The sequence below is a fragment of the Corythoichthys intestinalis genome, chromosome 1 (assembly GCF_030265065.1).
Source record: "Corythoichthys intestinalis isolate RoL2023-P3 chromosome 1, ASM3026506v1, whole genome shotgun sequence".
NCBI lineage: Eukaryota > Metazoa > Chordata > Actinopteri > Syngnathiformes > Syngnathidae > Corythoichthys > Corythoichthys intestinalis.
In genome coordinates this window covers 15,238,706-15,260,024 of record NC_080395.1, presented here as the reverse complement: position 1 = coordinate 15,260,024, position 21,319 = coordinate 15,238,706, and the positions used below count along the sequence as shown (strand labels likewise).

Genomic DNA, 21,319 nt, shown 5'->3' with positions numbered 1-21,319 from the left:
GTCACCATATCACAAGTCAACTAAAGGTTCCCCAGAAACTGACATTGATTAGTTAAACATTCAGTCTTTTTGAAAGCACTCGCGGGGCGGGCTGTGGGCAGAAAGAAGGGTGTGTTTGGGCTCTGTTTAGGATGATCTTCTACAGTCCCTGACAAAAGTCTTGTCACTTATCCATTTTGTAAAAACAATTGCTAATAAGCTGACTTTTAATTATTCAATTGGTTTCAGAAATGGCTCATAAGAAAGCTAAGGCCCTCCCAAATGATGTTGAATGTACAAAAATATATTTGTTTCACTGAAAAAAGATTTATCATTTAATGAAGACACACAGGTCCAATTTTGGCAAGACAAAAGTAGTGTGAAAATTGAACAAAAAATGTACTTCAAATACAAAAATATGTTACATAACATAAGCGAATTAAGTAGTGGTGCTGTGAGATCCAAATTTAATATTTTGTATGACTTCCATGGGCTTCGGCAAGGATTCATACAATTGATTGATGAAGTCATCAGGAACATCAAAGAAAGCAGTTCATCAACATTCTTGGGTTTCGTCTTCCATGCTTCCTCTTTCATCCTACCCCATACATGCTCAATGATGTTCATGTCTGGTGACTGGGCTGGCCAGTCCGGTAGGATCTTGATCTACTTTGCCTTGAGGAACCTTGAGGTACAGATTGAAATATGCGATGGAGCACCATCCTGCAGCAGATTTTGTCCCTTTTTATGGTTAGGAATGTAAGAGGCAGCTAAGATTTGTTGATATTTCAGACTATTTATGTTGCCTTCCACCCCGCAGATCTCTCGCACACTGGATGTAACCCCAGACCATGATTTCGCCACCCCCAAACTTCACTGTTTTGTGGCAAAAGGTGGATTTTTCAGATGAATCTTCCATTGAATTATACCACCGTCGCTGCAAATATTGCAGGAGACCTACTGGAGCCGCATTGATCTGAGATTCACTCGGAAAACAGTGAAGTTTGGTGGTGGCAAAATCATGGTCTGGGGTTACATCCGGTATGGGGGTGTGCAAGAGATCTACAGGGTGGAAGGAAACATAAATAGTCTGAAATATCAACAAATCTTAGCTGCGTCTTACAGTCCTAACCATAAAAAGGGACAAATTCTGCAGCAGAATGGTGCTCCATCTCATTCTTCAATCTCTACCTCAAAGTTCCGCAAGGCAAAGAAGATCAAGGTCCTCCATGACTGGCCAGCCCAGTCACCAGAAATAAACAGGATGAAAGAGGAAGCATGGAAGACGAAACCCAAGAATGTTGATTAACTCTGGGAGGCATGCTAGACTGCTTTCTTTGATGTTGATGATGACTTCATCAATAAATTATATGAATCCTTGGATCTCACAGCACCACTACTTAATTCGCTTATGTTATGTAACATATTTTTTAAAGATGTCCAGACCCGATCGATGGGGTCCGATCACGTCATTTTCAAGTATCGGAATTAGCAAAAAATATCGGACATGCCTTTTCTTAATGTATACATATTTTTTTATTAAATCGTTTTCTAATTGTATTTAACGTTACAGACAAAATGTCTTACACTCATCCAGAGTCTTTGGTTTTGGCTTAAAGTAGGGCTATCAAAATATTTAACACAATTAATGCATGCGCTGCACGACCCACTCACGCATTGTCGCGTTCAATTTATAATGGCGCCGTTTTACCTATATATAGAGCTAAAAGGCAGCGTAAAATGAGTAGAATGAATTTTGGCAGTCTTTGGAGCCTTTTTTTAGTTGGCTAAAGCCTCCCTCTCTCAACAATTAGCAATATCGTGGGAAGCAATGTGGGGAAGAAAGGTAGTAGTTGATTTTTTTTCTTAACACCCTATGTTATTTCCCAACGCAGAGAAGATATATCAATTGGTGCCCCTTCACACAGTCATGGTTGCACTTCCCATCATGCATTTGGGCAGAACAGTTAAATGGCTACAGTATCATTTACTGAAAGCTCAACAAATACACTACATGGCAATATTTAGTCACAATATACAAAGTCATATTTATCCTTTAAGAATTACAAGTCTTTCTATCCGTGGATCCCTCTCACAGAAAGAATGTTAATAGTGTAAATGCCATCTTGAGGATTTATTGTCATAATAAACAAATACAGTACTTATGTACTGTATGTTGAATGTATATATTCATCCGAGTTTTATTCATTTTTTTCTTAATGCATGTCCAAAATGTCTACGATGGGGAAAAATTATCGGGAATGATTGGAATTGAATCGGGAGCAAAAAAAAACGCAATCGGATCGGGAAATTTCGAGATCGGCAGATACTCAAACTAAAACGATCGAGATCGGATCGGGAGCAAAAAAAAAAACATGATCGGAACAACCCTAATATTTTTCTATTTGAAGTACATTTTTTGTTCAATTTTCACACTACTTTCTGTCGGCGACAAAACTTTTGTCTTGCCAAAATTTGACCTTTGTGTCTTCATGAAAAGATAAATCTTTTTTTCAGTGAAACAAATATATTTTTGTACATTCAACATCATTTGGGAGGGTCTTAGCTTTCATATGAGCCATTTCTATAACCAATTGAATAATTAAAAGTCAGGTTATTAGCAATTGTTTCTACTGAATGGATGCGCGACAAGACTTTTGTCAGGGACTGTAGAAGATCATCCTAAACAGAGCCCAAACACACCCTTCTTTCTGCCCACAGCCCAACCCGCGAGTGCCTTCAAAAAGACTGAATGTTTAACTTATCGATGTCATTTTCTCGGGAACCTTTTGTTGACTTTTGATATGGTGACTCTGAGTCTGCCTCCTCGCCTGGGTCTGTTGCTGTTTGCCCTGCTGTTTGATCGCTGTCGATTGAATAAATTGTAAATCAATATCGCTGCTCTTAGTTGAGTAAAATTTTGCAAATATCTATATCATCCACAAACGCAAGACATACATTTTATATTCATTTTGTGCTGGTATTTGTGTTTGCAAATATGTTTACCATGTGTTTTTGAAAGTTTAAATGCTTTTAAAGTGTGTGGGAAGGTTGCTTTTTATTGTCTCTTCCTATCATGGATTTTCTGCACTGTATTGCGACAACAGCTCAGAGCATGAGAGTCTTTATTAGCGTGCGACCTCGTGAAGCGGTTAGCAGCTTCGTCACTTTTAAGTGTTCAAAACCCCATGAGCGACCATCCTGGCACGTGGGCGGCAGATGCACGTCGAAGGCGGCCTACCGCTTAAGTCGACTTCCAGACTTTAGCAGTCGCTATACATTCCTCACGGTCATGCGGTTATTCTCTAAAGAGAAACTTTATAGTATTAGCAGATGCAATGTCAAACCTGGCAAGGAAACATTTTATCTTATTTGTGTTTGCGCTCGCGAAGAGATCGGCAAATCCCACCGTGTCCACTAAACCGTCGCCTTTAACCCCTCGCTCGTAAATAAGTGTTAAAATACGATGCTGTGGCTTCATCCTGTTATGTCTTCATCAACATAAGTTGACATTTATTCCCTGATGATAGGATGCCTTTATTATTCATTCCTAACTATGGTTTGCTGTTTATCTGAGAGGAAATGTATAGGACGGAAAACACAGACAAGGCTGAAAAAGCAGTTTCTGCTCTTGCACTCCTCTTTAATAGAAACTGCTGTATTTTAAGCCAAAAGAACTGTTGTGTTTGATAGAACAATATGTCTATATGCTGCCATAGCAGATTCATAGCGCATTAAGCCCCCGAACTATTTTAATTTGTCTCTTTTACCCTGAAAACCCCCATTTACGGACGTCGCCCAACCGCTTTTGTTTCAACCTAGCCATAAAAAGAAGGTAAGTAATTAGGGCCCGAGCACCAACATGGTGCGAAGGCCCTATTGTTCTGCAAAGGATTATTATTATTCTTTCTTCATGGCAAATGAAAATTGCCCATTTGGAGGACTTAACATGCTCAAAAACTCACCAAAAGTTGCACAAACATGCGGATTGGTGAACATTTTGATAATTTGGCAACGTTGTGAAAAAATGTCAAAAAATGGCTCAGTGGTGCCCGCTGGAATTTTTAAAAAAGGCCTCTCCATTTAAGTTTTTTCAACATAGAGCGATGAAATTTGGGGAGTCGATACCTTGGGCCAAAATGCTTAAAAAAGTCTCTTGCACCCATATTCCAAACCCAACAGGAAATCAGGTTTTTTGGATTGAATATTGAAAAACATGCCATTTTAGTGGAAAACCAGCGTGCACGTTTAAGACCATTACGCCAAAGCAGTTAGATCGAACCTCCTCAGAATTGGTCAGACTGTTCAGGACACATATGAGATGTTAGGTTATGAAAATGGTGAGTTTCCATTCACGGGCCTGACCTGGGCGGAGTACCAAAATCGGGCTTATTTGGGGAGAAGCGTTGGGGTTTAGGGTTAGGGCTTCTTCAGGGCAAATTAAAATGGTCAATTTGAAGTTCTGCACATGCTCGAAAACTCAAAAAAATTTGCACATATCAAAATTGTGAGTTTTCATTCACGGGCTGGCCTGTGCGGAGCGTTTTTTTTTTTTTGTGTTAGGTTAATTAGGGTTCACACTCTGCTACTTCATCTGTAGGAGAAAAAAAGATACGATGTATTTTTCATCGTGCCAGAGTCGATGGGGTGCCAAAGTCGGACATTTTTTTGACAAAACACCAAATTCAGAAAATGACTAATAACTCCCCCATACAACGTCCAAATCTTTTTCATATTTGGCATGTACGTGATGTATCCCAGCCTGAACTCAACTTCATTGAAATATCACCCATTAGGCCTGGCGCCCCCTGCTGGGAACAGGAAATGGCCTTTTTTACGAGACCGACTCCTTCTCGAAGGGAAAAAAACCTAATGACCCACCCAAAAAAGTTATTTTAATATAGTTATATTTATTATTCAAAATGTCAGTAATTTTTATCTTAGAATCATTAATTGATGTCTAATATTTAGTTTAAAAAAAAGAAAAAAAAACGACTTTAAAAAATTATTCACTCGCATATTTTAAACTTTTAAACAAATGACGTCACAACGAAAAATTTGGCGTCTGTAAAAAAAAGTCACGGATGTCTCCCTCATTACTATCGCTTAATTGTATTTTTTTTTCGTTACTGTCACATTTCCCCTGATATGAAGGGATGTTAATTGATAAGATTTTTAGGATTCCGATTCCATTATCGATATTGCTTAACGATTCGATTCTTTATCGATTCTCTTATCTCTTATCTAATTTGGACTAATGGACTGTATGAGATTCTGCGTTCAATATGTTTTAGTGCTGCAACGATTAATCGATTAACGCGAGTATTCGATTAGAAAAAAAAGATTCGAATTAAATTTTGCTGATTCGAGTATTCGTTTGTGGCGTTGTAATGGTTTATTTTGAAAGTGTTTGCATTCGGTTTTATTGATTTGAATGGATACACTGCCCTAGTATGCCTCATTTCACATGGCTGAATCCAGCTGCTCCATGTTAAGACCAACATAAGCTAAGTTTTTGTTTGAGCTAATTTTTTAGTGCATTCTTATTTTAGTTTATGGGTATATTTAGCTGGTTTTTTTTGTGGGAATATGTGTCTGAACCATTTGTTAAGAGCATTGTAAAAAAAAAAAAAAAAAGTTAGCGTTTTATAGCATTTAAGCGAGCGGACTTTTGCTATGTAAGTTAGCCAATTGTTCTTTTGTTGTACATATATCCTTATTTAAGTATTTTTTAAATACCGTTTGAGGCTAAGCCCAGGTATTTGAATATTTCATGTTCAATATCCGATTACTCGATTATTCGACAAACTACTTCATCGATTGACTACTAAAATAATCGATAGCTGCAGCCCTAATATGTTTTATGATTCATTCGCCTCGGGGTGTTGGTTAGAACACAAGGAGCGAAGAGCGGAGTTGGTCTTTGGCACTTTTAGTACAACTTGGCAACAGGCACAACTATATACAGGCAATGGCACTTGATATGAGAATCACTCAATGAGCAGTTGGGAGCACGCGTGGAAAGATGATGTATTTGAATGTGTGTGAAAGACTGGAATGTGTGGATATGTGTGGTTCTGAAAGGAAAGAAAATTAGTGCTGATGCAATAAACAATGCAAATTGACTGTAAAGAAGTCAATAACACACATACATGACTCGCAGTGTAATGAACACAAAGAGGGGGGATGTTCGCGAGTGCGCGCGCACAACCCGGAAGCACACTGCGTGCACGTTCGATCATCTTGGCCATAAAAGTGGTGAAAACTAAGCACTGTACAGTAGGCCTGAACGATATATCATTTAAACATCGCCATCGCAATGTGCACGTGCGCGATAGTCCCATCATAAGCATGTTCGATAGTTTTTATTTTTTTTCAATCCACATACGCCTTGCTTTCTGCTCTGCGCACAGCCTCACACCCTCCCTCTCCCAGCCCTTTGTTCCTCACAGTCAATGCAGCACTTGCTTACTAAAGTTAACGATGTCTTTGATCTTGCCAAAGAACCGGACTTCAAAGCAGAGCAATGTGTCAATCATCGTTTAACTTGTTAAACAGTTTCTGCAAGGAAGCCGCACTGGAATGAATGTGTGTGTGTGGAGACGTTGGAGACATTAAATAAATGCCAGAAGGGATTGTGAGGAGTTTTAAATTTCTACATGTCACTCCAAGAGTCACAGCTAAGGTAGATAGACAGAAGCATTTAATAAAACCAAGCAAATTTCTACTTCAGTACTTTATTCTTGTTCAAAAATGATTGGTTGGACAGTTATGTTTAAAACTGATAATAATTATGACATTTGAAGTGCTTAAAAAACATTTATTTATATACATTTTTTAAATCACTTTGGGGGAAAAAGTGAGAAAAAACATATCTTATATGTATCTCTTTCCAATGCTAAATCTGAATAAATACATTGAGCACAAAAAACACACACATAAAAAAAAAAAAAAAAAAATTGGGGGTGGGGGGCGCTACTTTGCGGTTTTTCACTTATCGCGGCGGGTTCTGGTCCCCATTAACCGCGAAAAACGAGGGATCACTGTACACTGTGGTGATCGTGAGTCATCTAAAGTCTTTCCAAACAGCTATTCAAGTCATCTAGTGAAAATTTCTTTAAAAAAAAAAAAAAAAAAAATATTGCCATATAATATCGCAATATATCGCAAACCCCAGAAAAATCGCAACAGTTTTTTTTCAATATCGTTCAGGCCTACTGTACACTCATATGGATGTACAACATAATCTTAAGATGCTAAACTAACACATTCCCTCTTAACACAAATGTGCAACGTGAATATAACGGTGGGGGTGTTGTGCGGAAAAATAGCCGCCCTTTGTGAAATGTCCCCCCGGACGGAACGCTTTATTGAGGTGAAAACAAAAAATGTTTTCATAGACGCATTACAGTAATGGATATACGACGGCGCGAGTGCGCGCGCACAACCCGCAAGCACGCTGCGTGCACGTTCGGTCATCTTGGCCATAAAAGTGGTGAAAACTAAGCACTGTACAGTCATATGGATGTACAACATAATCTTAAAATGCTAAACTAACACATTCCCTCTTGACACAAATGTGCAACGCGAATATAATGGCGGGGGTGTTGTGCGGAAAAGTAGCCGGCCATTCCCGGCCATTTTCACCAGTGCAACCCCCTTCGCTTTGGCCGTTTTACTGGATTTTGACTGATTTTGCAAGGCCCACAGAAAATTCTGTTCTATTGCTATATAAGTATGAAACACATCAAAAGAAAGATTAGACTTTCTTCTTTCAGAAGGAAAAAAAGTTAGTTCATATCTTTTTCCATTCTTTAGAAATCAGCAATAGAAAATAGCGAAGTTTGAGCAATTTTCCAATTTCTGATGAAAAAATAGAAATTGAGCTTTTTGTAATAGCATACATTTCAAACATAACTTTGACTTTAACACAGCTATTTTTAGCTTTTGTGACATCCCAAACATCTGAATAATGTTTTCGTTCTACAAAATAACATAAACAACAAGACAAATAGAGCTTTTGATAGCAAAGTAACAATTTATTTACACATAATTAAACTATTGAACTGAGAGATGACGCTGTTGTGGCTGCGACAGCCGGGTAAACTTTTCCCTCATCGCTGCCCGTCTCATCAAGATAGATTTTTTTTAGTCTTTCTTTTGTGGTGACCACTGCCTGGTGGCGGAGTTCACCTGAGGATTTGTGTGGGGCATGTTCCTGGGGGGGAACTGGTTAGGCCGTGCCGGTTTCCGGCTGAGTCGCGGGACACTGGAGGGTAGCGGGGGACTCGAGCGGCCAAGCACAGCGGCGCGGGCTCTGCTCGGCGAGCAGCACGGACTGAACGGCATCGTCCGCTGCACTGGCGGTCCCGGTCGTTCTGCTCGGTCGTCCAGCACCTGGCATCCCGGGCGTCCACCCGGTCGTCCATTCGGTCGTCTTCTGCCGATGCCCCGGCCGTTCATTCCGTTGAATCAGGTTGCCGGTCTTACCAAATGCGCTACTGCCCTCCACTGGCCAGTTTTATTGCTTTAAAATGGATTTTCAGCATTGTGCTTTGGAGCTAAGTTGCATCAGAACCTAGAGATGTCTCTTGTGAAAAAAAAAAAGCGTATAAATACGTCTTTGGGACACTGAAACAATTAAAAATCAAAGTATTTATACGTTTTTGGGAGCAAATGAGTTAACTACATATGTTATAAGCATTCAGTAATGCCCATGATAGTAACATGTCATAATTATGACGGTCTTATGACAGCCTTATGACGCCGCTGTCAAAGTGTTACCTACTAACCCAAATAAATCAACAAATAAACCGCACTGGATTAAGCCGCAGGATTTGAAATTAAGGAAAAAAGTAGCGGTTTATAGTCCGAAAATTACGGTACTATTGTAGAATTTCAGCAGGCCACATTGAAAAGACACAAGAGCCATATTTGGCCCATAGAAGTAAAACTAAGACTTTCTCTGTGTAAAAAGTAGAGCCGTTTTTTTTTCCAACAAAGAGACTTTCTGTCTTTGTGACTTGTCCCAGGTCTTCCCGTAAAGAGCCTCACGCATTGGACAGTTTAGTGGGTACATGAGATTTCATCGACTAATCCGATTAAGGATCTATAAATCACAACGCGTGTTTCCATCGAGACGCACGGTTTCCCTCCAAGTGGCCGCGGATAACCTCGCGTCAGCATTTGTTTTACGACGGGAACGTTTTGACTGCCGTGTGAGGTGTGACGGATTTTACACTGACATTTTACAGCCGTTTATGTCTAGTCACGAAAAGCTCTTCATTGCTGTTTTTGATTGGTTTTGTCCATTAGGGACTTTTTATTTGTTGCTTGATAATATGCTCACTGGAAAGAGTGAATGCAAGTCAATTGAGATGCAGTGTTTTGGGAAGGTTTTGTTCGGCTTTGCAAGGAAGTGCTGTTTTTGGCAGCACTTTTATTTTTTGTCTTGGCCTTTTGGACAAAATACTTATTTTAGTCATTTCAAAATGTTGTTAGTCTAGTTTTAGTCGAAGAGTACTCAAAAAATGTTTTCGTCTGTAAGAATTGAACAGTTTTACTCCACCCAAAAAATAAAACTAGGCCTGCAAGCAGGACTGAACGGGACCTCGCAGTTTGGCGCAACTCGGACATCACGCAACTTGGACGTCACGCAAGTCAGGGTGGTGGCAGATCGTCCCCCTCTCATCATCTAATGAGAACATGCTCGAAACTCTCCTCTTTTGGGGGGATTATAAATACATTCACACACCTAGGAGGAAAAACCCTTAATGAAGATGGTCCTACAAAAAGGAGGTGCTACTGTGCTGTGCAGCCATGCTCTTGTTCAAAACCTAATTGGGTCAATTCGACCAAGTGTGCCAAATATTGTGGCTACTTCCTTTTAACTCATTTGCTCCCAAAAACGTATAAATATGTTCTATTTTTAATTGTTTCAGTGTCCCAAAGACGTATAAATACGTCTTATGTTTTTTTTCACAAGAGACATCTCTGGGTTCTGATTCAACTTAGCTTCAAAGCACAACACTGAAAATCCATTTTAAAGCAATAAAACTGGCCACTGGAGGGCAGTAGCACATTTGGTAAGACCCCCAACCCGATTCAAAGACGACCAAATGGACGTCCAGGATGCCAGGCGGCAGACAACCGAACAAAACAACCGGGAGGACGCCCGGGATGCCAGGCGCTGGACAGCCGAGCAGAACGACCGGGACCACCAGTGCAGCGGACGATGCCGTTGAGTCCGTGCTGCTCACTGAGCAGAGACAGGCGGCGATGAGCGAAAAGTTTACCCTGGCTGTCGCGGCCACAACAGCATCATCTCTCAGTTAGTTATGTTTAAATAAATTGTTACTTTGCTATCAAAAGCTCTATTTGTCTTGTTGTTTATGTTATTTTGTAAAAGGAAAACATTATTCAGATGTTTGGGATGTAACTAAAGCAAAAAATAGCTGTGTTAAAGTCATATTTTTTTAAATGTATGCTTTCACAAAAAGCTAAATTTCTGTTTTTTCATCAGAAATTGGAAAATTGCTCAAACTAAGCTATTTTCTAATGCTGATTTCTAAAGAATGGAAAAAGATGAACTAACTTTTTTTCCTGCTGAAAGAAGAGAGTCTAATCTTTCTTTTGGTGGGTTCCATGTTTATATAACAATAGAACAGAATTTTCTGTGGGCCTTGCAAAATCAGTCAAAATCCAGTAAAACGGCCGGGAGCGAAGGGGATTGCACTGGTGAAAATGGCTGGGAGTGAATGAGTTAATGGCGAAAAAGGGTTGTCACGGCAACAGACAGAGACATGTGGACATGGGCCTTAAAATGTAGTATTACAAAAGGTCTTAATACTACACTGACCAACCTGAAAAGAACTGGACATGTATAAGTAAAATGAGTGACTTTCTGTTGCCACAAGTTGGCGCTGCAGCGTTGATGCAAATGGGACCCTTGAGGGTACGATTCTCAACAAGCATGGGAAGTTTGGTGCATATATGTTGTATATCTGCCAGGTTATGACTATTCAAAATTTGTTGTGAGACAAAATGGCGACGGCCTTTCTCACGTTCCTGTTTGGACCCTTTCGCTTCAATGAAACCTCAATATTTTTCATCAAGCACCTGAACACATGTCTTAAGGCTCCCCTGATGCAAGTTTGAGGTCATTTGATTTTTTGTCCATTGGAGGAGGAGCCTGTTCAGTAAAAAAGAGCATATCCAGTTCCCAGCAGGGGGCGCCAGGCCTAATGGGTAATATTTCAATGCAGTCATGTTCAGGCTGGGATACCTCACATATATGCCAGATATGAATCAGGGAGTTATTAGTCATTTACTAAATTTGGTGTTTTGCCAAAATAAAAAGACTGACTTTGGCACCTCGCCCAGGTCAGGCCCATGGGTTAAAAACCACCACCATTTCGATAACTTAAGATCTTATATGCTCCATGAACAGTCTCACCACTTTGAGGAGGATCCAACTAACTCCCTAGGTGCCCATGTCTCAGATATGCACCCTGTAACTCTATATAAATTTCACATTCAATCCAAAATACCGGATTGCCTGTTAGGTTTGGAACAAGGGTGCAAGAGACTTTTTGGAGCGGTTTTGCACAAGGTATTGACTGGCCAAATTTCATCGCTCTACCTTGAAAAAAACCCAATAGGAGAGGCCTTTTTGAAAAATTCAAGGGGGTGCCACTGAACCATTTTGTTAATTTTGTTTGTTATACTTTTTTTTTTTTTTTTACTTAAAAGTGCAGATACATGTGCAAAAAATACTTAAGTAAAAACACAAGTATCTAAGAGAAAAATACTCAAGCAAAATACAAAATTACTTTACAAGTAAAATGTAAAAGTATTTTCTCTCAATGCAAAAATGTAATATATATACATACATACAGTGGTATGAAAAAGTATCTGAACCTTTTGGAATTGCTCACATTTCTGCATACAATCACCACAAAAATTTGATCTGATCTTTGTCAAAATCACACAGATGTAAAAACAGTGTCTGCTTTAACTAAAACCACCCAAACATTGATAGGTTTTCGCATTTTAGTGTGGATAGTATGCAAAAAATGACAGGTGCATACTGCCACCTACTGTACAGGAGTGTGGTGGGTTTTATTGGTCAATATTTTGTTCACCTGCCTAATCTTTATTGTACTCATGTCTCTGCCTCTAGTGCTCAGTTATGGTATAGTTGCTTGGGGCTTATCTATTGCGCCAGAGGCATGAAAACGAAGCTATCAATTCTCCCAGTCCAGCACAACCGCGCAATGCACGTATAAAACATGGCGCCCTCCGTAGGTTAAAACATGTACTATAGATTTTTAAACCAATGGCAATAATATATGTTTCTAATAACATATTTAAGTCAAAGATAATCATTGTGGCAAGAGTCTACAAGTCTAAGTTTGTGTTTTCCTTTTAATGCTAATGCGATGCTAAGCTATGATACTTATAAGTGAAACAGCAAATATTCCACAACAAAGTGTTCACCACTGATTACTTCTTTAATTGTTATACAAAACTATGCATAAGATTATGAAAGGGAATAGTTATTGATGTGTGAGTGGGTTGGATACCGTCTTTCCAATTTGAAAACCCTGTTGAAAAACACAGCAAAGTCCTCTTTCGGGTTCCTTCACAGAGTCCGGGCTGCGACGGCATCCTAGGCTCCGGGAAGGTGATGGACACGTGCGGAGTGTGCGGCGGAAACAACGCCAGCTGCCGCCTCGTGTCGGGAGTCTTCCGCCACTCCCTGACTAAGATCGGCTACCACAAAATCGCAGAGATCCCGCGGGGAGCCACCAAGATCAACGTGACTGAGATGGCCAAGAGTCGCAACTACCTAGGTGAGATGTCAGTTTAACGTTCCTGTTATTTAAGTGTAGAAATATATGGTTATGAATGTGTGTTTAACATATGAGTTCATCACTAGTAGATGTACAGCGTCTAGCTTTGTCTATGAGTTGGCCAAAAAACTCCCAAGCATTCAAGTTTAAGCTTATTGCTTAGTAACAAAAATTTGTAAACAAATTCAGGGTCATTTCCTGTTGATTTGGGGACATTTCAGGGTCACTTCCGGTTGATATCGGATCATTTCCTCTTCATTTTGATTTCGGAGCATTTGAGGTTCACTTCCTGTTAACATCAGGTCACTTCCTGCTGATTTTGGGGGGGTTTCAGGGTTACTCCCTGCTGATTTTGGAGCATTTTAGGGGTACTTCCTGTTGATTTGGGGACATTCCAGGGTCAATTCCTGTTGATATCATGACATTTCGAAGTCACTTCCTGTTAATATCGGATGACTTCCACTTCGTCTTGATTTTGGAGCATTTCGGGTTCACTTCCTATTGATTTGGGGGAATTTCAGGGCTACTTCCAGTTGATATCAGTTCACTTCCTGTTGATATCGGGACATTTCGGCGTCACTTCCTGTTAAAATCAGATCACTTCCACTTCGTTTTGATTTTGTAGGGTTCACTGCCTGTTAATACCAGGGCACTTTCTATTGATTTCAGGGTCACTTCCTGTTGATTTTGGAGCATTTCAGGGTTACTTCCTGTAGATTTGGTGACATTTCACGGTCACTTCCTGTTGATATTGTGACATTTTGGCGTCAATTCCTGTTAGTATCGAGTCACTTCCACTTTGTTTTGATTTTGGAGCATTTCGGGTTCACCTCCTGTTAATACTAGGTCACTTCCTGTTGATTTGGAGGCTTTTGGGGTCACTTCCTGTTGACATCGGATCACTTTCGCTTTGTTTTGATTTAGTAGCATTTCAGGGTAATTTCCTATTTATATCAGTTCACTTCCCACTGATTTGAGGACATATTAGGGTGACTTTATGCCGATATCGGATCACTTCCACTTAATATTGATTTTGGAGCATTTCTGGTTCACTTCCTGTTTATATCAGGTCACTTCCTGTTGATTTAAGGTGATTTCGGGGTCACTTCCTGTTGATTTTGGAGCATTTCAGGGTCACATCCTGTTGGTTTGGGGACATTTTGGGGTCACTTCATGTTGATATCAGATGACTTCCACTTTGCTTTGATTTTGAAGCACTTCAGGATCACTTCCTGTTGATTTGGGGGAATTTCAAGGTCACTTCCTGTTGGTATCAGTTAACTTCCCATGTATTTGGGGACATTTCAGGGTCACTTCATGTCGATATTGGATCACTTCCACTTTGTTTTAATTGTGAAGCATTTTGGGTTCACTTCCTGTTAATATCAGGTCACTTCCTGTTGATTTTGTGGAATTTCAGGGTCACTTCATGCCGATATTGGATCACTTCAACTTAATTTTGATTTCGGAGCATTTCAGGTTCCCTTCCTGTTTATATCAGGTCACTTCCTGTTGATTTAAGGTGATTTCGGTTTCACTTCCTGTTGACTTTGGAGCATTTCAGGGTCACTTCCTTTTGGTTTGGGGACATTTCGGGGTCACTTCATGTTGATATCAGATAACTTCCACTTCGCTTTGATTTTGAAGCATTTCGGGATCACTTGCTGTTCATATCAGGTCACTTCCTGTTGATCTGGGGGAATTTCAAGGTCACTTCCTGTTGGTATCAGTTACCTTCCCATGTATTTGGGGACATTTCAGGGTCACTTCATGTCGATATCGGATCACTTCTACTTTGTTTTGATTTTGGGGCATTTTGGGGTCACTTCCTGTTGATATCGGGTCACTTACCATTGATATCAGTTCACTTCCCGTTTAATTGGGAGGGGGGCATTTCAGGGTTTTTACGGTTGATAACGAGTCACTTCCTGTTGATCACAGGTCACGGCCTGTCAATGGAATGGTGTTCATTTAAATTAAAACCATAAAGGCCAATACCTTGAAAATGAATATGACATTCTTAGAACGCATTTTCTGAAGAAATTGTTAAAATGTCGTGTAAGAAAGTCAGAATCCAACTTTGTGGTAAAACCCCGACTACACCACTAACACCCACATCATTCAATGAAAGTGCAAAATTCAACCACAAGGCTTAACCACTCTTTGTTTGTTCTTTTGTCATTAATATTCACCAGAGCAGGCTGTACCACATGTACTGAATTCCAAATAAACAATTGAAACTAGAAAACTTGGTGTAGTAATGTGACATAGAACAGCAGAGTTTATAATGGGTTTTTCATGAGCAAAGTCATCCCACACATTCCCTCGGTGGCTCTCTTTTCGGGGATCCTAATGGGCTTCCATTTGATCCAAACGGTCTTTTACAAGTCTAATGTTACAGTCCTAATGCATTTCTAGTGGTCTCCTGCGCTTAATTCACTGAGTTTTGGGGCCAAAATGTCTGCCAACAAATAAGGATGATGGTAGTTTTTTTCACTGTTAATTATAACCCCACTTCCTGTGCACTCTATACACACAATAAATGAATAAAAGAACATAACATTTTCTTTTATGTAGAAAACATATTAACTAGAAAATGCAATTTCTGTTAGAAATTGTGATGGTAGCTTTGCTTAAGTAGGTAAAGCCCTTGCAGTCACTTCCTGTTGATTTGGTGGCAATTTGAGGTCACTTCCTGTTGATGTCAGTTGACTTCCTGTTGATATCGAGTCACTTCCTGTTGATTTGGGGACATTATGAGGTCTCTTCCTTTTGATATCAAGTCACTTCCTGTTGATTTGGGGGCATTTTAGAGTCACTTCCTGTTGCTATCCGATCACTTCCGCTTTGTTTTGATTTTGGAGCATTTCAGGGTCACTTCCTGTTGATTTGGGAGTGTTTTGGGGGTCACTTCCTGTTGATATCAAGTCACTTCCTATTAATTTGGCGGCGTTTTGGGGTCACATCCTGTTGACATCAGATCACTTCTGCTTTGTTTTGATTTTGGAGTATTTCAGGGTCACTTCTTGTGGATATCAGGTCACTTCCTGTTGATATCAAGTCACTTCCGGAGAAGTTCGGGTCACTTGCTGTTCATATCAGGACATTTCCCTGTTAATTTGGGGGCATTTCTGGGTCACGTCCTGTTGATTTCAGTTCAATTCCTGTTGATATCAGGTTACTTCCTGTCAATTTTGGGGCATTTTGGGGTCACTTCCTGTTGATATAGGATCACTTCAGCTCCATTTTGATTTTGGAGCATTTCAGGGTCACTTCTTGTTGATTTGGTGGTGTTTCGGGGTCACTTCCTGTTGATATTAAGTCACTTCCGGGGAGTTTCGGGGTCACTTGCTGATGATATCGGAACACTTCCCGTTGATTTGGGCGCATCTCAGGGTCACTTCCTTTAGATATCAAGTCACTTCCTGTTGATTCAGAGGCATTTTAGAGTCACTTCCTGTTGATATCGGATCACTTCGCTTTGTTTTTATTTTGGAGCATTTCAGGGTCACTTCCTGTTGATTTTAGAACATTTCAGGGTCACAAACTGTTGATTTGGGAGTGTTTTGGGGTCACTTCCTGTTGATATCAAGTCACTTCCTATTGATTTGGCGGCGTTTCGGGGTCACATCCTGTTGATATCAGATCACTTCTGCTTTGTTTTGATATTGGAGTATTTCAGGGTCACTTCTTGTGGATATCGGGTCACTTCCTGTTGATTTGGGGGCATTTTAGAGTCACTTCCTGTCGATATTGGATCACTTCCGCTTTGTTTGGATTTTGTAGCATTTCAGGGTCACTTGCTGTTGATTTTAGAACATTTCAGGGTCACAACCTGTTGATTTGGAAGTGTTTTGGGGTCACTTCCTGTTGATATCAAGTCACTTCCTATTGATTTGGCGGCATTTGGGGGTCACATCCTGTTGATATCAGATTACTTCTGCTTTGTTTTGATTTTGGAGTATTTCAGGGTCACTTCTTGTGGATATCGGGTCACTTCCTGTTGATATCAAGTCACTTCCTGTTGATTTGGGGGCATTTTAGAGTCACTTCCTGTCGATATTGGATCACGTCCGCTTTGTTTTGATTTTGGAGCATTTCAGGGTCACTTGCAGTTGATTTTAGAACATTTCAGGGTCACAACCTGTTGATTTACGAGTGTTTTGGGGTCACTTCCTGTTGATATCAAGTCATTTCCTATTGATTTGGCGGCGTTTTGGGGTCACATCCTGTTGATATCAGATCACTTCTGCTTTGTTTTGATTTTGGAGTATTACAGGGTCACTTCTTGTGGATATCGGGTCACTTCCTGTTGATATCAAGTCACTTCCGGGGAAGTTCAGGTCACTTGCTGTTCATATAAGGACATTTCCCGTTAATTTGGTGGCATTTCTGGGGCACGTCCTGTTGATTTCAGTTCAATTCCTGTTGATATCAGGTTACTTCCTGTCAATTTTGGGGCATTTTGGGGTCACTTCCTGTTGATATTGGATCACTTCAGCTCCACTTTGATTTTGGAGCATTTCAGGGTCACTTCTTGTTGATTTGGTGGTGTTTCGGGGTCACTTCCTGTTGATATTAAGTCACTTCCGGGGAGTTTCGGGGTCACTTGCTGATGATATCGGAACACTTCCCGTTGATTTGGGAGCATCTCAGGGTCACTTCCTTTAGATATCAAGTCACTTCCTGTTGATTCAGGGGCATTTTAGAGTCACTTCCTGTTGATATCGGATCACTTCGCTTTGTTTTTATTTTGGAGCATTTCAGGGTCACTTCCTGTTGATTTTAGAACATTTCAGGGTCACAAACTGTTGATTTGGGAGTGTTTTGGGGTCACTTCCTGTTGATATCAAGTCACTTCCTATTGATTTGGCGGCGTTTCGGGGTCACATCCTGTTGATATCAGATCACTTCTGCTTTGTTTTGATATTGGAGTATTTCAGGGTCACTTCTTGTGGAAATCGGGTCACTTCCTGTTGATATCAAGTCACTTCTGGAGAAGTTCGGGTCACTTGCTGTTCATATCAGGACATTTCCCATTAATTTGGGGGCATTTCAGGGTCACGTCCTGTTGATTTGGTGGCAATTTGAGGTCACTTTCTGTTGATGTCAGTTCACTCCCTGCTTATTTAAGGGCTATTTGGGGTAACTTCCTGTTGATATCAGGGCGCATCAGTTGATTTGGGAGCGTTTCGGAGTCACTTCCTGTTGCTATTAGGTCACTTCCTGTTTGTTTGGGAGCATGTCGGGGTCACTCGCTGTTCATATCAGGACACTTCCCGTTGATTCGGTGCCATTTCTGGGTCACCTTCTGCTGATGTCAGTTCACTTCCTGTTGATATCGAGTCACTTCCTGTTGCTTCAGGGGCATTTTAGAATCACTTCCTGTTGATATCCGATCACTTCCGCTTTGTTTTGATTTTGGAGCTTCTCAGGGTCACTTGCAGTTGATTTTAGAACATTTCAGGGTCACAACCTGTTGATTTGGGAGTGTTTTGGGGTCACTTTCAGTGGATATCAAGTCACTTCCTATTGATTTGGCGGCGTTTTGGGGTCACATCCTGTTGATATAAGATCACTTCTGCTTTGTTTTGATTTTGGAGTATTTCACGGTTGCTTCTTGTGGATATCAGGTCACTTCCGTACATTTTTTTGCCTGCAAGGAAAATAATTGACTGGTTTGCCTCAATATCCTGAAATACTTGATGTGCTAATGATGTGATTTGGAGAAAAATTGCAAATAGCGTTTTGAAATTTACCACCATTTTGCCTTCAGGAGCTCTCACACTTTAAGGATCTTTCTCTCGCAGCTCTCAAAAGCCGATCGGGACGGTCGATCATCAACGGGAACTGGGCTATCGACCGGCCGGGCAAGTATGAGGGCGGGGGCACCATGTTCACCTACCGCCGACCCAATGAGATCAGTAGCACCGCTGGGGAGTCCCTGCTCGCTGAGGGGCCTACTAATGAGATCTTGGATATTTATGTGAGTTGAGAACTAAACTTCAAAATCAATATTGCTGTCTTATACGTTCATTTTGGGAATTCTCCATTTCCCTCAGATGATCTTCCAGCAACCCAACCCAGGAGTTCACTATGAATACATAGTTGCCTCAGAGACACCCAAGGGTAAACAATAACATGACATTACCCATATTCCAATGCACTTACTCAAACTGATCACTTTAGGGAACGCCGTGAACGAGCGGCAAATGGGCCACGACGACTCTCAACGGGAAAACTACGAACCGACCGGGGGTGGGAGGTACCCGCCTCATCGCCACGACAACCAGGCGCCACGCCGCCAACGGGAATACAGCTGGAAGATGGCTGGCACTAGCAAGTGCAGCGCCTCTTGCGGTAAAGGTAAGACAATTGTTTGCTTTTTAAAACGATTGAAACCCAAAATCTGATTTTTTTTCTGTGCAATGTATAGGTTTTAGACATCCAATCTTCCATTGCGTCCACCGACTAAACCAGGTCCAGGTTAAGGAAAGTCTGTGTGACAGCAGTAGTAAACCAATGCAGCAGGAGGAGGCGTGCAACCTGCAGGCCTGCCCTGCCTTGTGAGTCTATACTTGGCCTTTCTTTATTTGTGGCTGTTAATCCAGGTTTTATAACACCATAAGTAAACTGGGGGACATGGTTAATGCTCACTTGTAAGCACATATGAATTGGATGCTATTCGATTTATGAGTATTCCATGTATTTTAGTTTTATAGTTGTTGCATTGTATATTACTATATTGTAATATACATGTAACATGGCATTCATTGTAATATATATTATTTTTATTATTTTTGTTATGGTTAATATTATTCTGGTGTATATTTTAAATTATTATAATCTATATTTCTGTAATACTTTACTACACTTTACTATACTATGATATAATACAATAAATAACGTAACAATATCACATAACAAAACGTGACAACTTAATATAGCATAAAGATTTACGTAGCATGACATCATGGCATTATGCAATGCAATAATGTAACAACATAACTTAGCTTTGTAACATTTAATGATGTAAAGATGTATGTAACGTAATAAAATGACAATGCAATGTAATGACGTTACGAATTTAGTAACAACCTAATGACGTAACTTAGCGATGTAACATAACGTAACACCATAACGACATAATGCAATGTAATGACATAACTGTCTAATGTAACAGCGTAATGACATAACAGCAGTCTAACATAACAATGTAACGATATAACATAATAACGTAACGTAACGTAACAACGTAACGTTGACATAATGCAATGTAATGATGTAACAAAGCGATCTAACGTAAAAATGTAAAGACGTAACGTAACAACGAAATGTTAACAACATAATGCAATGTTATATGGTAACAAAGTGCTCTAACGTAACAATGTATTGACGGAACATATCAATGTAATTTAACGACATAACGTAAAATTGTAACGGAGCTGAATAGCGACAGAACGCAACGCACTGACGTAACAACATAACGTAACAACATAATGACATAACATAGCAATGTATTGTAACAATGTAACAACGTAACATTACACCATAACTACATAATGCAATGTAATGACATAACGATATACTGTAACAACGTATTGAGATAACGTAACGACATCACATAACAATGTAACGTCACGTAACAATATCAAACCAACAATGTAACATTAACAACATACCACAATGTAATGACGTGATGACATAATGTAACAACGCAATGACATAACATAGCATATTAACATATCACCATAATGACAATGCAATGTAATGACGTTACGAATACTGTAACAACCTAATGACGTAACTTAGCGATGTAACATAACGTAACACCATAACGACATAATGCAATGTAATGACGAAACTGTCTAATGTAACAACGTAATGACATAAAAGCAATCTAACAATGTAACGATATATCAACGTAACGTAACAACGTAACATTGACATAATGCAATTTAATGATCTAACAAAGCGATCTAACGTAACAATGTAAAGAAGTAACGTAACAACGAAATGTTAACAACATAATGCAATGTTATATGGTAACAAAGCGCTCTAACGTAACAGTGTAATGACGTAACATATCAATGTAATTTAACAACATAACGTAACAATGTAACGGAGCTGAATAGTGACAGAGCGCAACGCACTGACGTAACAACACAACGTAAAAACTTAATGACATAACATAATGACATAACATAGCAATGTATTGTAACAATGTAACAACGTAACGTTACACCATAACTACATAATGCAATGCAATGACATAACGATATAGAATAACAACGTATTGAGATAACGTAATGACATCACATAACAATGTAACGTCACGTAACAACGTAAAACCAACAATGTAACATTAACAACATACCGCAATGTAATGACGTGATGACATAATGTAACAACACAATGACATAACATAGCAATAGAGTGTAACAATGTAATATAACATATTAACGTATCACCATAACGACAAAATG

The 21,319-nt window shown here is 39.8% G+C and overlaps 1 protein-coding gene across 1 annotated transcript in view; it reads left to right on the top strand.

The window, feature by feature from the left end:
* The window catches only part of LOC130918523 (thrombospondin type-1 domain-containing protein 4-like), a 62,614-nt gene that overhangs the window by 33,776 nt on the left and 7,519 nt on the right, over positions 1-21,319 (top strand). Inside the window, 4 exon segments of the mRNA XM_057840308.1 lie at positions 12,629-12,833; positions 18,644-18,819; positions 18,896-19,199; positions 19,270-19,399. Coding sequence (XP_057696291.1) covers positions 12,629-12,833; positions 18,644-18,819; positions 18,896-19,199; positions 19,270-19,399 — 815 coding nt within the window.